This window comes from Camelus bactrianus, chromosome 16 (assembly GCF_048773025.1).
Source record: "Camelus bactrianus isolate YW-2024 breed Bactrian camel chromosome 16, ASM4877302v1, whole genome shotgun sequence".
In the NCBI taxonomy this organism is placed as follows: Eukaryota; Metazoa; Chordata; class Mammalia; order Artiodactyla; family Camelidae; genus Camelus; species Camelus bactrianus.
The window spans coordinates 60,076,582-60,092,357 of NC_133554.1; the positions used below are offsets into that span (position 1 = coordinate 60,076,582).

At 61.1% G+C, this 15,776-nt stretch overlaps 1 protein-coding gene across 1 annotated transcript; it reads left to right on the forward strand.

Annotated features, from left to right (window-relative positions):
* The first annotated feature begins 1,192 nt into the window (after positions 1–1,192).
* METRNL (meteorin like, glial cell differentiation regulator) lies at positions 1,193–15,469 on the forward strand. The gene is made up of 4 exons (XM_074344093.1): positions 1,193–1,597; positions 6,767–7,152; positions 13,724–13,783; positions 14,708–15,469. The coding sequence occupies exons 1-4, from the start codon at positions 1,437–1,439 to the stop codon at positions 15,022–15,024; spliced, it is 924 nt and encodes a 307-aa protein (XP_074200194.1). The 5' UTR covers positions 1,193–1,436; the 3' UTR covers positions 15,025–15,469.
* The last annotated feature ends 307 nt before the right edge of the window (positions 15,470–15,776 follow it).

Sequence of the window (15,776 nt, forward strand, 5' to 3'; positions counted from 1 at the left end):
TCACCGTTTGTTGCTGTTTCAGGCTCTGGAGCTCAGACAGACACCAGAGTCTGAGGAAGCAGAAAAACCTGCTTTTGTGATCACAGGTGCGGCTGCCTGGAGTGCCAAGGCTCCCTCTCTCCACTTGGTAGACCCTCTCGTCCTCCCAGAGGCCAGTGTCCTCTGGGCTGCTTAGTCCCCGTGGTCTCCCCCAGTGGATGTTGGGCACCTGGTGGCCCCAGTGACCACCCCGGTGAGGGAGCAGCAATTACCACACTGCACTCACCCTGCTGGTCCCGCTACAACAGGGACCTCAGCGGGGAATTTAGCACAGGGGGGCATCTGGCGGTATCTGGAGACAGTTCAGGTTGCCAAGCCTGGGGGAGGGGAACCAATCCTGCCAGGAGGTTGCTAAAATCCTACAACTTGCAAGAATCAAGTGCAAGGTTGGTGAAGCAGGTCCTAGACCAACTGCGAGTAGGGACGTGGAGAGCACCGGGAGGCAGCAGTGACGCAGGAGCGGCGGCCTCCAACCGCAAACCCAGAGCCTTTCTGTGGAATGGGTGTTCCAGGGTCCACCGAACACTCAACAGTGAGTCAGCCACATCTCCAGGCACAGCTGGGCCTCCCTTCCCCCGTGGGCCGCAGAACAAGACCGAGTCTGAACTTCCGCAAAGCACACTGTGGGCGCCAGGAGCATCTCTGAGGGGCTCAGGCTGGTCACACAGCAGTGCCCGGCCAGGCGCCCCTGCTAAAGCCCAATGGCCACTCTGCGTTCAGTCTGCACAATGGGGCCACAGCACCGCCACTGCGGGACGGGCAGGCCGGCCGGGCGCTCGGCTTGGGTCTGCACACACTTGGGGTTTCGGGTTTCTACCCCGCCCCCGCACTGCGCTGCCCTGTCCCCCTCCTGCTCGGGACGCCACTTTCCAGCCTGGCTCTTCTCTCCCGGACCTTTCTCCTCGTCCCTCGTGCGGTCCCCTCCTCTCCGCGGCGTCCCAGCCTGTCCCATTCCCGGGCCACACGTCCCCGGCGATCCATGCCCCCGCCAAACCTCACAGAGCGGCATCCGCCGCGTCCAGCCGGGGTGCACGGGGCCGAACGCGGGGCGCGGGCGCACGGGGCGGAGTTCCGGCGCGCAGGGGCGGACCCGGGGCGGAGGCGGAGCGGCCGGACGGGCGCCGCCCCCCAGCTGAGCAGCGACCCGGACCGCGGACTCGCCGACTTCAGAGGCTCTGGCGGCGGCGTCGGGGGTGGAGGTCCGCGCGCGGCTGCATCGGCTTCAGCGGCTCGGGCGGCCCCGGCTGCGGCGGGGATGGGCGGGCGGCCTTCCCGGGGGCGCGAGGTTCGCGCGACGTGACCATCTGGACTTGGAGCCCGGCCGCCCGGCCGCGCCGGGTCGAGGTTCTGCTCGGTGGGCGCGGACGCGGGGCCGGCGGCCGAGCAGGAGCCAGAGCATGCGGGGCGCGGCGCGGGCGGCCGGGGGGCGCGCGGGGCAGCTGTGGCCGAGGCCCCCCGCCTTGGGCCCTGGCCCGCCGCCGCTGCTGCTGTTGCTGGCCGTGCTGCTTGGTGGCGCGGGCGCGCAGTACTCGAGCGACCTGTGCAGCTGGAAGGGGAGGTGAGTCCGCGCAGCGCGACCCCCGCCTTCGGGTCCCCTCCCTTCTTGGGCGGGCCGAGGGCGCCGGGGCTCGGGGACCCGCTCTCCAGGCTGAGTGCCATCCCCGCCCTCCCCCGCCCCCGGTTCTAGAACAAAAGAGCCCGCGGAGTCCCGGTCCCCTGACCCGGAGGACGCCCAGGGGGAGGCGCGCCTGTAGCGCGGCGGGGTCAGTCCGGACCGGCAGTCCGCTCGCCCCGCGCGGGATCGCGCGGATCCCGACTTGGTTCCCCGAACGCCGCAGCCACGATTCGGCGACCCCCTCACTGGAGGCGGGCGGGGGTCGGCGCTATGGTCCTGTCTGGCCTCTGCCCCACCGCGAGGAGTTGCGCGCCCCAGGCCGGGCGGGAGGAGCCAGGCCTGCACTCTGGGCTGGGCGGGAAGGGACGGCTGGGTCCGCGGGACGGAGCGGGGACCCTGGTGTTGACCGTGCACTGACCGCGTCCGTGCGGGCGGAGACCCGCGGGCGGACACCTGTGCGCCGGGCGAGTTCCGGGCCTGTCCGAGCCCCCTGCCCCGCCCCGTGAAGGTCAGGCCGCCCTTGGCAGCGCGCGCTGTGCTCGGCGACCCCCCTTCACGCCCTCCGCCAAGGCAGGCAGCCGAGGACTTTTTTTTTAAACTGCAGTGTGACAGGCGAGTCACAAGCGTGGGCGGGGGCTGAGGGCGCAGCTACTCGGGACGCGGAGCGCTGTCCGCCAGGGCGAGGGCCCAGCGCCAGGCACCTCGCCGTAGGGGAAGCCAGCTTTGTGCCTGGGAGGTTGAGGATTCAGGAGTTTGCGGAGGGAGAAACTAGCGTCTTCTCTGAAAATGCTGTGGGCCGGGGCTGACCTTGGGTCTGGGTGTCGGGGTGTCCGACGGAGCAGGGCCCCCACCCAAGCCCCTGAGATCTGATGGGAAGACTCCGGCTGGCAGACACCTCAGCTGGGGGGTGTGACACGGTTATTCTGAGTGAAGCCGGTTTTCTGAGAAGGTGGGGGTTGTGCCACTGCACTGGGTTCAGTGTCCGCAGCCTCTGGTCATCTTGGGTATGTACAGACCCGGTTCTCTGTAGAAACGCAGTTACCTACCCTGCTCCCATTTCTCCGGTTCTCACCCCTCCTGGAGTGAGGGTCCTGGGCCCCTGAGGATGGGACGGTGTTGCCTGCCCTGCCTTCTGCAGAAGTTCCCCAGCTCACACCCAGGCAGGGGTGACGGCGCTGAGGCTGGGCCCCTGAGCACGGATGGGAGCTCCTGGGGAGGGTTGGCCTGGAGAACGCTGGCGCCAGCACAGAGCTGGCTGGGAGCCTCTGACTCTCACACTCTCTTCTGGGGCTGCCCTTTCCCCCTCGCTGGTAATTAAACTCCCTGCTTTGCAGCCTCTGCTGGATGAATGAGTGCATCCCCAAACTGAGGCCTTGGGGTGTCCTGCCTCAGCAGATCAAAAACAGAAGCCCAGTCCCACCCTGTGAGCCTGAGTTTCCAGAGGAGGCGCTGACATCCTTTTCAGGTTCTTGGAGGACTGTGTGCCTGAAAGAGGATATCCCCCTGGAGCCCAGAGGGGCTTTGAGTGAGGGCTGGTCACAGGCCAACCTGCTCCTGGACCAAGCAGGTGCTTGCAATAGGTGGAGGACCTCCTTCACCTTCCCGTTCCTGTGCATCCTCTCATCTACCTGGGGTCGCAGGGAGGCTTAGCTGCAGACCCTTTGCCTCCATCATTGCTAACGGACCCCCAGTCTTGGACACCCTCCAGTGTCCTCTGCTCAACCCAGAGGCAGAACCTAGCTGAGGGTGGCTGCAGTGGCATTAGGAGCTGTGGGCAGGAGCTGGAGCAGAGACAGGGCCAGGCCACATTCCTGGAGCGTAAGCCCCCCTTGTACCGTAATCAGTGCCCCCACTTATCAAGCTGTGTCACAGATCAGCTGACGGATTCGTGCTGTCGAAACCCTGGAGTGCCGGCTTGCCTGCTGACTCTGTAGCATTTGTGACTTTTTATGAGCCGTTCTGAAGACAGCGCAGTGTGGTGCGAGCTCCAACGTGCGGGGTGGACTCTGCTCTCCTGATAGGAAGGGGGTTGCTCTTTGTGACACTGGCCACTCACAGTTGACAGGCTGAATGTGTTTCTGGGTATTTCCAAGCAATTAAGCACAAGGTTTTGAAATCTGTCTCCCTTGTGCAGGGGCAGGGCCTTCCCTATCTTTATTAGGCCGTGGTTGTAAAGGTGGACCATGAACCTTCCCACTGCTGCGGGCTGGGCATTGCCAGTGTGTCCTACCTGGGCTGCTTGTCCTGCTCAGTGGGAATGTGAAAAGGTAACTCCAGTCAGCAGAGCCCTTTGGTTTCTCCCTGGATATGAAGCTCTTCCTGACTTTGGTCAACAAGAGGCCGGCGTTTCCTTCTGGTGACTCAGGTTTCGGCTAGGCTGTGGGTGTGAGGGGTGTGGGCTCTGCTGCCACCACACTGACCCCTGCAGAAAGTCCCCGTAATGACTTGGGATTTGCCATCTTCTCCATAAAGGTGCTCCAGGGGCACAGTGTTCACCCAGTACCTCCACCTGGATTGTCTGCCTGGGGAGTGACACTTTTTATGTGGAATAAACAATGCTATATTCAGAGCCCTGGCCTGAGCGAGTTACCAGAAACCCTTTCGACTCTTTTAAGAAAATGCACTAGTTCAGTTCAGATCATCCGAGATTAAATCAGTCTTCTCAGCTCCCTAAGGTTAACTAGAAACTCATTTTCCCCTGCTTCTTTTAGCTTCACGACAACACCAGAGAGCAGTGACTCTGTTTTTGCTCATTAGTGTATCACTCGTGTGTCCTGTGAGAGCCGTAGGTGCCATCGTCCGTGACCATCACCGATTTGTGTTTTTGCACCTCCAGCACTTTTACATAAACAGGAGTTTTTTTCAGGCTCTCAGTGGTGGCTTGATTTTCTGGTTAGAACTGGACAGACCTCAACTTCAGCAGGTCCCAGGCTGAGGGGCTGGGGTCCCACTGAACGGAGCAGATGTTTGTTTAAATGCAGGTTTTGCACCTGGCAGGCTGTGGTGTGAGGGTGGACGCTCCTGCGCTGGGTGCCTAGCGGAAGTCTTGTTGGTCCTGCTGTTTTAGAAGAACGAGAGAACAGCAGAACAGGGCCCATACGGGCTCTGGGTACGAGGCGGATCCAGTAGAGGGTTAAGTGAGGGGTGCTTTATTTCTTGTGTCAATCTGCATTTGATTCCTAGTCCTCTTATAGGGGAGCAACTTACAAATAAACGGAGCCAGGTATCCCCACAAGATGAGTGTGGTCACACGTGCAGGCTGGTGTACTGCAGTCCCCAGGCTGCGAATCGCCTTCCCTTGGATCGCGTGGTTTGGCCATCTGTCCCCATGAGGGTTCCCTCTGCCCCTGCCAAGATGTGGTGAAGGGTGGGCCTCCCCATTTCCCCTCCACTGTTGGGGTTCAGGAAGCTTAGTGAGAGGTGCCCACGGGCTGAGGTGCAGATTCTCCCCTCCCTCCATTCCAAGGGCCCCTCCTCACTACCGAGAGGGAAGCAAAGCCTTGGACTGGACAGTTTTTGTGGGAGAGAGTTGAGAATGGGTGCCCGGGCACAAGACAAGTGTCCAGCTGCCCCCTGAGGCTGGAGACAGGAGAGGAGGGACACTATGATAAAGTCTGTTTGGCTGCACAGGAGCAGAGCTAATTATAGTCATCTGGGGCAACCACACACCATTTAGTCTAATTTTTTCACCCAGCACTATAATTATGCCCATCCCCTCCTATGCATCAGATGAGCTTGCGTGAGTTTTATTTGACGATAATTTGTAAGTCTGCTCTGCGTGTGCGGCCCTGGTAGGCGTCTGAGGCCGGGCTGCTTATGACCCAGGGCCTTGGGGGTGGGGAGCGGGGTGAGGAGGGAGTTCACCTCCCTGACACCTCCTTCTGATGTGGTCTGCAGGATGACTGGGCAGCCCCAGCCTGCAGCCGGCCGCTGTATGAAAAGTGAGGCTTTTCGGGGCCCGGAGCATGAGTCACCAACAGTAAATGCAAACCATATGTTATGTGTTTTCTCCTCTACAGAAGGGGTTTCTGGTAACTCGCTCAGGCCAGGGCTCTGAATATAGCATTGTTTATTCCACATAAAAATCCTAAGAATGTGGGTGAACCTGTCTGAGATCTGATCAGAACCAAATTTCATGTAATAAAACACTAAGTTGAAGTCACTGGTTGAGTTCCAGGGCAGCTTGGTGGCTGTGACGTACCGTTACCACAAGCTGACATTTACATTACAATTTTGAGCAGGGAAACTTTAACGCTTTTGATGGTTTCTATTTCTCGAAAACATAACGTTATGACTTTACTTAAGACCTGTCTCCCCGAGAGTGCAGCACACTTCATTTTTTCCTGTTTGGCATGTATTAGGCGTGAAGCCTGCTGGGATCCCTCACAGTCCCTGTTGAGAAGAGTAGGTGTCCGTGTGCCTTTTGTGTCCCCTCTCTTTGGCTTTTCCATACCTTCTGTCCCATGTTTCCCCGTGGAGGACGTTTACCTTACTTTTGTATTTTACTTAGATATTTGAGTTTGTCTTTAGAAATGCAGTTGGCAATGCAGGGTCCTCAGGTTTGTAAATGCATGAGAAAGTGGTCAAATCATCACCGTCAGGAAAATAGGAGCCCTATGCCTAACAGTGACCCCAAGACAAAACTCACCAACAACCTCCACCCCCCGCCATGTCACTGATGTGCCCAGTCGGTTTAAAAGCTGCTCTTTGGAGGGCGTTGTTTATTACGTGAGCACTGCGTGCTCGTGTATCTCCTGTAACGAAACCTGGGGCTGAGTTTTCACACTCAGTGGGAATCGGCCCTGATTTCCCAGCCTCACCTGGTAACCTGGAACTTGGGTTGGTGCCAAAGTCCTGCTGGTGTTTCCCCATTTATTATTTGGAAGATCTCCCATTCCTTGGTCCTCACCTCCACTGCACCTGTCACCTCCACTGAACATTGAGGTGTCCAGGGGTCTGGCAGCCAGAAGCTCCTGTGCTGACCAGAGCTGGAAGGGAGGGGCGGGGGAGGCCGTGGGCCTGGGCCGAGCAGTGGGCTGGGGGTGTCCAGCCTGCCGGCGGGGAGGGCTGCTTGGCCCCGCTGCACACTGACACGTCTCCCCACCCCTGCAGCGGGCTGACGCACGAGGCCCACAGGAAGGAGGTGGAGCAGGTGTACCTGCGCTGCTCCGCAGGCACCGTCGAGTGGATGTACCCGACCGGGGCGCTCATCGTGAACCTGCGGCCCAACACCTTCTCGCCATCCCGACACCTGACCCTTTGCATCAAGCCCCTCAGGGGCTCCTCGGGGGCCAATATTTATTTGGAGAAAACTGGAGAACTGAGACTGCTGGTGCGGGACGGGGACCACGGGCCCGGCCAGGAGCCGTGCTTCAGCTTTGAGCAGGGTGGCCTGTTCGTGGAGGCGACGCCCCAGCAGGACATCAGCCGGAGGACAACGGGCTTCCAGTACGAGCTGACCAGCCGGCGCGCGGGGTCAGATCTGCACGGCCTGTCGGGTGAGTGTGGTGCCTGAGGGGGCGGTGGCTGGGGGCTCCCTGGCCTCTCCGGTCTGGCAGCAGTGGTCCCTTCTCACTCACCAGACCTCTCTGATTTCCTCCCGTGCCTCGTCCGCACAGCGTCCATGAACACAGGCCGGTGGGTCTGTCCCGAGGGGCTCAGGTGCCAGCAGATGGTCCCTCCTAGGGGGCAGGTGTGAGATGTGTGGGGTCCCGTCAGTGCTGTGGGCGTTGTGGACTTGGGAGAAAGGCCACGGGTCAGAGCAGAGCCCTGGCAGGCCCTCCCTGCACTGATTTCCACTGTAATTTGAGTTGGGTGCTGTTCCCTCCAAATGCCCCAGAATTCCTCCTGACGCACGAGCTGGCCAAGTGCTTTCGGCATCGCTGCAGCCCCAGATATGCTGAGTTTGGGGTGGGGGCCGAGGCTGACTCTCGTCCCAGAGCTGTGCAGAGTCGTGACGTCCTGAGTCGCGGCCGGTCCTGGTTCCTGAGGCATTCCACATGTGTGTGTCAGGAGTCACTGCCCCATGTGGAGTGAGGACACCAGTGCTGGGCCAGTGGTGGGAACCTCAGGCGAGGTCCTGGAGGGAGGGTCTGGGTGGACGAGGGCCCTGTGTGGGGGTCTGTGTTAGTCTGTGGAAAGCTCTGTGGGCAGAGAGCAGCTTGTGACCCCTAGAGCTCTCACACAGGGCAGATTCAGGGTCCCCATCCGTTAGTTAGGGACAGCCGGCCAGGTTCCACCCTCCTCTGAGGCACAGACGACCTCACGGGGTCTGAACATGTGGGGCGGGGCTGGCAGGGCATTGCTTCAATTCCAGAGTAAGTTGGTAGCAAGATGCCTCCCAAGGGGAAGGTGTGAGCTCGGCTCTTCCTGGGGGAGGTTCTGGGGGGCTGTTCCTTCAGGGACGGGCCAGGCTGATGGTCAGTGCAAGGTGCTATGGCACCAAGTGGTGGGGGTGAGGCAGGGACGCCGCTCACACTGCTCACACCCTGCAGTGCATGGTCACCCCGGCACGGAGAATGACCCACCCCAAGAGTCAGCAGTGCTGAGGTGGAAACAGCTGGTTTGAGGTGGGCTGGTCCTAAGAAGAGTGTAGTCTCCACATTTCAGTGAATAAAGTCTCCCATTGGGAAAAACCAGACCCACTAGGATTTGAAATGAGGACTTTTCTTCTGAGGGTGAATCCACATTTTGTTGTTCTGTGTCCTTCCTCAGATCAGTTTTCAAAACCTTAAGCCTCTGTCAGACTACTGGTCTGTTACAGAGCTCCGGGGTAGGAGTGCCCAGGTGGGACCCACCGGGAACACTGAGAGCTGCTGTAAGCCCAGGACCCGAATAAGTCTTCGACCACGACAGCCTTTATCTTGATCACCAGTGATCACGGGGCTCCCTTGGGGCCCTGGAGATAAACTCAAAATAAAAACAAAACCTGGAAGAGCTCGGTCTCCAAATTCAGTGTCCCGACCACGGCGGTGGCCGGCTGATCGGGGCGGACGCTGACGACAGTGCTGGTGACTCGAGGCCGCTCAGCTGCTGGTCACATATTCTTCCCGGCCAGAGCCTCTTTCCACTTTGCTGTGTGTCCCCAGCAGGTTCTTAGAGGCCTCGGCTTGACAGTCCTTTCAGGGCTGCCACCTGAGTGCTCCCGCCTGCACAGACTGGAGTTTCTGGTGGAAAACTCATGGTGGGATCACAGCCTGGGGTGACTCAGAGCCTGTGGATCAGCCCCTGGGACCCAAGACTTTGTGTCTCTCCCCTCACCTGGGGGCAAAGTCTGTTCCCCCTCAGACCCCCAAGTCCACATTTCCAGTCCTGGGCAGTGAGTGGGTTTGGGACAGGACTGTAGGGGTGCAGGGAGAAGGTCCCTTGTGATGGGGGCGTGTTGTCTGGTCACCGGCCAGGGCCCCACACCGGACATGTGGCTATGGCTGGACTGCGCTGGCAGGGGTGCTGACATACACCTGCCTGGCCCTGGGGTGTCTCCTTAAATCCGGGGCCTGCAGGGATCCTGGGGACCCTGGGGATGGTGGGGCATGAGTGTCCATCTGCCCAGTGGCTGAGATGCTGAGGGCAGCACAGACACAGTGACCATCAGAACTTGGGGTGGGGACTCAGCACTCCAGGGGCCTGGGGGCCCAGCACCGACCCACCCTGAGGGAGGGGAGGGGCAGCAGGGATCTGGGGAGGCTGGTGTGCCCCTCCTCTCCAGGGATGGGCCCCTAAGCTTTTAACGCCAAAGGAATGGGTATGTAATGGGGAATGCTGGTGCTGGCCATCTGGCAGCAATGACCAGGCCAGGCAGGCTCTCAGATGGCAGGCCGGCAGCCCTCTCCTGACTGGCCCTGGCTGCAGGGGAGATCCCAGTGAAGCTGGAGCCCAGGTGTGTGTGCGTGGATGAGCGCGTGCCCTTGGGCCAGGCAGCCAGTTGTCCGACCTGCTGGGCAGGTGGACGATGAGTCACGAGTTCCAGTCTGTGCTGACTTGGGAGAAAAGAGGCTCCATGGGCCGGGATCCTGGTGAGAGATGTGTGAGCCTCGCCCGCCTGCCACAGCTCCGGGTGGTTCCGCCGGGTGTTTATGGCTAACATGTTGGCCTCATGTCCACTCATGTTGCATAATCGGCTTCCTCGTATGAACCAAGATGCGCCGACAGCCAAGAAGAGGCAGGCGCAGCTGGAGGGGCAAGCAGGTGGCGAGGGGCCTTCAGCCCCAGGGGACTCAGGGCTTGGCTGCCACGTGGCAGGAGGGGGACGACCTACTCCCCCAGCCCTCCACCTCCTCCAAGGGCCCTGCTGGGCACCAGAGTAACAGGGGACCCCTTCGTCTGGTGCTGGAGAAGTCTGGCAGGACACAAAAAGCAGGCGAGCAACTAGATGCGGCCTGCTCCTGGAGGAAGCTCCCAGCCACGCCTGGAACGTGTGCTGAGGCCTTGCCGTGGACCCGCCGGGCTGTCTGGGCCATCCTCCCCAGGGTCCCAGTCTGGGGAAACAGGCACCACCAGTGGGCTAGGGGATGCATGGAGTAGCCAGCAAGTGAGGGTGAGGGTGTTGCTCTGTCTGGTCCTTGGGGACAGATACAGACCCCATCTCCATGGCTCCCCTGGGGCAGCTCCGGTGGGCCCCGGATTCCAGCCTGTGCTTTCACTACTTAGGGGCCGAGAAGGAGGAGCATACAGGCTTGGCCACATCCCCACTCTGGGCTTTGGGGTTTGGGCTCTGTGTGGCGCCCACCCACCCCAGGCAGGCCCCCTGTGTGCAGATGATGGGGAGACAGTGGCCAGAGTGTAGACAGTTTAGACACGCAGCCAGAGGGGAGGGGCTGGCTGTGAGCACAGAAGTGACTCCCACCGCTGCTCGTGGGCGCTGGCTGGGGGTGGCCTGCGTCCCGCAGCTTCTGATGGGCTTCATCCCCCCATCCCCTTTGAAACTGTTCTGTTCAAATGACCCCTGCAGGTGGCCTGGCAGGTTCACACCCCCGCTGGGGTCCACCTCGGCACCTTAGCGTTTAGGGATGGCCTTGATGGGCCATGGGGGACAAGCAGCAACGTTCAGAAGTGAAAAGAAACCGCACTATTTCCTGGAAACAGTAAAGGAGAGAACTTGATTTTTTCCCTAGGGATCACTGAGTCTCCTGCATGGTGGTTCTCTGGCCCTGGTAATTACTGTGTCATTATTTTTCATCTTACCCTTCTCTGGACTCTTGGGGTGGAGGGTGTGTCTCACCAGGAAGGGGGGGAGCAGGTGTGGAGGGACAGCCGGTGGGACGGAGAGTTTCCTGTGCTCCCCACGCTTGAGACAGGGTCTCACAGGTGGCATCCCCCACTGTCATCTGGGGCGACGTCAGCCCGCGGCCTGGAGTTGGGCTGAGTGTGGGGTTGTCGTGACAATCAGAGGAGGCTCTCTGCTCGACGGATACCAGCCTCGTTCCTCCCTGTTAACTTGCTACATCCACCACCTGTCCCGGCCTGCCCGATGACCCCAGCACGTGTCCCCAACCCCGGTTTTCCTTCTGGAAGTTCTGCACATCCCCCGTCGTCCTTACCCGGGCAGCCCCGCCTTTGGGCCAGCATCCCGCCATCTGCAAACGTCTCTGGGTAGCAGGCAGCCTGACAGAGGGTTGCTGCCCCTGTCTGTACCTGCGGCTCCCCCCTGGGTCCCTACTGCAGCCCTGCTGGTCTCCCTGATGCTGTTTCTCCCGCTTCATTCGGCTCCCTTTATGTACATTCCAGAGTAATCTTTCTGCCGTCCACACCCCAACCCCCCTTCCGAGAACCACAGGCCAGAATTCCAACCAGCCCCTTGGCCGCCCCCTCCCCATCTTCCCCACAAGGAAACGAGCTTCCATGTGTCCGAAACCAGCGCATTCCACGCAGCCTTTACGAGCCTGACTCCGCTGAGTAATTGTTTCCAGACCGCTCCTCTTGGCGCCCACAGCCCAGCTTCTGCACAAGGGTGCCTGCCCTGTGTGAAGCTCGGAGTCAAAAGAGGGCTGGGAGTGGGGGGCCTTGTTAGCCCGGCTGTCACGGTGCCGACTCACTGAGGCCTCTGGAGGGCGGGCCTGCAGGACGCCGACTGCCCTCCACCGGGGCCACTGGGGTCCCCATTCCTCTGTGTGGGGCTGGGGGTGCTGTGCGGGTCAGGGCAGGGCCCCTGGGACAAGCTCACGCCACCTTTCTCGTCAGCCGAGGGCTGGGGCCCATGACCACGAAGAGGGCAAGACTCCCGGGCCCAGGGTCCCACCACGCTGTGTGGCCTGGGCCTATCTCAGCCTACAGAGAGCTTGTGTGGACCTCGCCGCCCGTCCACTCGCCCTTGGAGCTCACACGGCCTGGTCCCCAAAGGCCCCAAGTGGGGGCCCCTGACCCCATAGGCTCTGGGGGTGCCTCCAAGATGGGGAGTCTCACCACTGCTGGGGCCCTTCGAGGCGGGATGGGGTGCCTGTGGGGCTGTGTTGCCCCCTTTTCCTCACTCCCGATGGGTGGTGGCCTCTGTTAGGCCCAGTGAGGGTGGCAGGCCCCCAGCGGGGTAGTGGTGGGGGGACCCCCAGTTGCCCACTTTCTTTTTAAGAGAAGCCTAGAGGCTGGGGGCCCACACTGGTGCCAGAAAGCCCTGAGTGGGCAGGGGCTCCAGACTTGGGGCGGCGGAGGCGCCCAGTCCTCCCCACGGGCTTCAGACGCATCTGACAGGCTGTTCTGGTTCCACGGCTTCGCCCTTTTCCTGATAACTGAACAGAAGCCGGGGCGCCCATGAGTCATGCGCTCGCTGGGCTGGACTGGGGTGCGTACATCCACCCCTGCCTGGGGGCAGGACGGGGGCCAGCACTCTGGTCGCGCGCGTCCACCCCCGTGGGGTCCCAGGTGCTGCACACGCGCTGGGTCCAGAGGCCCCCTCCTGCTTCTCTCGGGGGCGCCTCCCAGTGGGGCCTGGGCAGCCCCGGGCAGGTGACAGCTCGGCCCAGCTCAGGGGCACCGAGGGCACCGGCCAGGCCCACTGAGCACCAAGGCTGGGGCCTCTGTGGGGCCTTTAGAACGTGAATGGGCCGAGGGGACCTGGTCCTGGTGAGAGTTCAAACCCAACGTTTCTGTTTTAGGGGACTTGGGCCCAAACCCAGAAACCTGAAATAGGTGAGAAAACGTGCGCTACCAGATAATAAACTCGCGTCCCCCCAAACGCACTGCTGAATGTGGGAGCGCCGTGGGCCTGGGTCTCCAGAGCCTCTCGGTTCCGGTCTCCCCCGGCCTTTCTGGAGGCCTCGCGCCCGCCTGAGGCAGTTGGTCAGGGCGGGGTGAGGGCTGGGCGGGCAGAGGGCCCCTGCGGGAGGACTGATTTGGCTGGGGGCGTCAGCCCTCGCCCTGGTCTGGGAGTCCTGGGGGGAGTCAAGGAGCTGGGCTTTCTGTGAGAGTGGCTTGTGGAGGTGTCTGGGGGTGGTTACCTGGTCCCAAGGCCCAGCAGGCCCGACTTGAACTTACTGCTCCTCTGCTTTGGATGAAGGCCCCACGGCTGAAGCAAGTGGACCATCCCTCTGACACCTTCAGCAGAGTTACGGCCTCGCTGGTCCTTGCAGGCAGTCCTGATCCCCATGGAATCGTGGCAGCAGATGGGACAGTGGGGAGCAGGTGTTGTGAGTGGGAGGCCACGTCATCTTGGCCTCGGCTGTGTAAGCTGTGTGAGGGCTCCTGGCTGGGTTGGTGTCAGGGACGTGGCTTTGGACCAGCTTGGGTTGGTTTTGACACCAAAGAGCGATTTACACGTGAGTCCAGTGGTTGCTCACGTGGCACAGCTGCGGTAACGAGCTGCGTGGGGTTGAGCACGGAGCCCACTCTCCCTCAGCTTTCACGCCGTCGCAGGCGGCCCAGGTGAGCTCCGGGCCCCAGGAGGATTCTCCCGGCCTGTATGGCTGAGGTCACCTCCTTCCTGCTCTCAGCACCTTGGCTGCAGGGCCACTTGGCCTGGACGGCCGCCCCCAGCATCAGAGGACTTGCAGGATGCTGTGTGGCGTCCACGCCGCGGGCAGGAGGGTCTGTGCCCCCGCCCGTCCTCAGGCCCCTCCTGACCCTGTTCTCTCCCCGCAGCCCCGTGCCGCCCCTGCAGCCACACAGAGGTGCTCCTGGCAGTCTGCACCAGTGACTTTGGTGAGTGTACTTGGGATTCCCGCCCGGGAGGGAGACCTCTTAGGCCCCGGGACCTGAGGTGCTGTCACTAAACCCTTGGGGGGAGGAGGCTCTGCTGAAGGCCCTGGGCTTGGCCGTCCCATCGCAGTTGCCTTCCTTTCTGCTATTAGACTTCCAGCCCCAGGGAGTGGACCTGTGTGTGTGGCAGGGAGAGGGCTGGGAGTTCCTGCTGGGGGTGGGAATTCCTATTTGGGGTGATACTGAGCATTTTCCCACTTTGTGCATGAGGTCATCACTCCCAGTGCCGGCTCTTGCCTCTCTTCAGAGCCCCCATCCTCATCATCTGGGTCCCCCCTCAGGCGCTGGAGGGAGTTCGAGGCCCTGGCAGGGCCGGGGCTGAGGTCGGGGCTTAGCCGCCTGCTCGTGACGTTGGCTCTCGGGTGCTTTGCTGTGCAGTGCCCACGGACCTGGCCCCAGGGTCCTGGCTCTGGGCCCCCCCGCCCCCAGGGCAGTCATGTGGTGGAAGTACAGGTTCCTTCCTCTCTCTGGCCCGTGTGGAGGGTCCGGGCCGTGCGCGGTCCCCAGGTGGGGTCGGCTCTGCCTTTCTTCTTCCCACCCCACCTCTCTCCCTCGAAGCTTCACCGTGTCTGTCTGATCTTGATACTGAACCGCGGCAGGTCTGGGGTGTTAACTGCGGTAGCTTTTCTTGTGCTGACTTGAAAAGTTGGTTTATGCTTTGTTTTCCCCACTTCCATGGCTGGCCTTTGGCAGAAAAACATCTACTCCCCGACAGTTTGAGTGGTGGGGATGACCCCTAGACAGCCCCATGTGTGTGAACCGTGCTTTTCAACAAGAGATTTTGGAAGGTGGAGTTCAAGGTCAGCTCCTGTCCTGCTGATTGCTTGGTGAGCAGACTCGCTGACCCTGGTCTCCTTCCCTCTGCAGTCGTCCGAGGCTCCATCCAGGACGTCACCCATGAACCAGAGCGGCAGGAGTCAGCCATCCACCTGCATGTGAGCCGGCTCTACCGGCAGAAGAGCAGGGTATTCCGGCCAGCCCCTGAAGGTGGCGGCTGGCAAGGGCGCGTGTCCACGCTGCTGGAGTGTGGCGTCCGGCCCGGGCGGGGTGAGTTCCTCTTCACTGGCCACATGCACTTCGGGGAGGCCTGGCTCGGCTGCGCCCCGCGCTTCAAGGACTTCCAAAGGATGTACAGGGATGCTGAGGAGAGGGGGCTGAACCCCTGCGAGATGGGCACGGAGTGACCATTGCATGGCTGCCGCTGCCACGGTGGATGCTGGCTCTGGTGGGTGCCCTGCACCTGAGCTGTGGAGGGACACGACCGAGGACTCCCTGACCAAGGGACTGGAAATGCTGTAACATGCCAACTAAGTTATTATATTTTTTTTAAAAAAAGATGTCCATAGGAAGCAAACTCCGTGTCTAAGATGCCTTTGTGGGCTGTTCCGTACTGTTTTCCGATGCACCTGCATCATTGCATTTGGCTGGTGTGTTGGGTGAGGTGTGGGGCTGTAGCCCACAGTGGACACCTGGCACCCGGCTTGGGTTCAAAGTAATTTCTTATGATGAAAATTTATGGAGCCAAATACTTAGGGGCTTTTATTTTATTTCTGTTTTTCCCGCTGTGGTCACTTCTGGGCTGCAGGCTGTTTCCGTTCCAGGGAATAAAGACCAGCCTCTGATGGGTCAGCAGCACGTCTGTCTTTGGCCCTGGTCAGGGTGTGTGGCGCTGTGCTGGGGCCACGTCAGGGCATCTCCTGGGGTCAGCACCCCCGAGGGAGCCCCTTGGCCCTGGCATTTGGGGCCTTGCACACTGGGCCCAGCTGTAAGTGTGGCTGTGACCCCCAGGCCCCAGAAAACACTGGGCACTGGGTGTGGCCACTGCCAGGTCCCTGTCCTCCTCCTGGTGGACCCCCCTCCCTGCAGCGTCTGCCTTCCCCCTTCCTGTTAACCCAGATCCTGCCCTTTGGCCTCAGCTTCCCCCAAATGCCCGAGC

Coding starts and splice junctions, on each gene's coding strand:
- METRNL (XM_074344093.1), top strand. CDS start 1,437: ATGCGGGGCGCGGCGCGGGCGGCCGGGGGGCGCGCGGGGCAGCTGTGG. Junction 1,598..6,766: donor CTGTGCAGCTGGAAGGGGAG/GTGAGTCCGCGC, acceptor CCACCCCTGCAG/CGGGCTGACGCACGAGGCCC. Junction 13,784..14,707: donor AGTCTGCACCAGTGACTTTG/GTGAGTGTACTT, acceptor TTCCCTCTGCAG/TCGTCCGAGGCTCCATCCAG.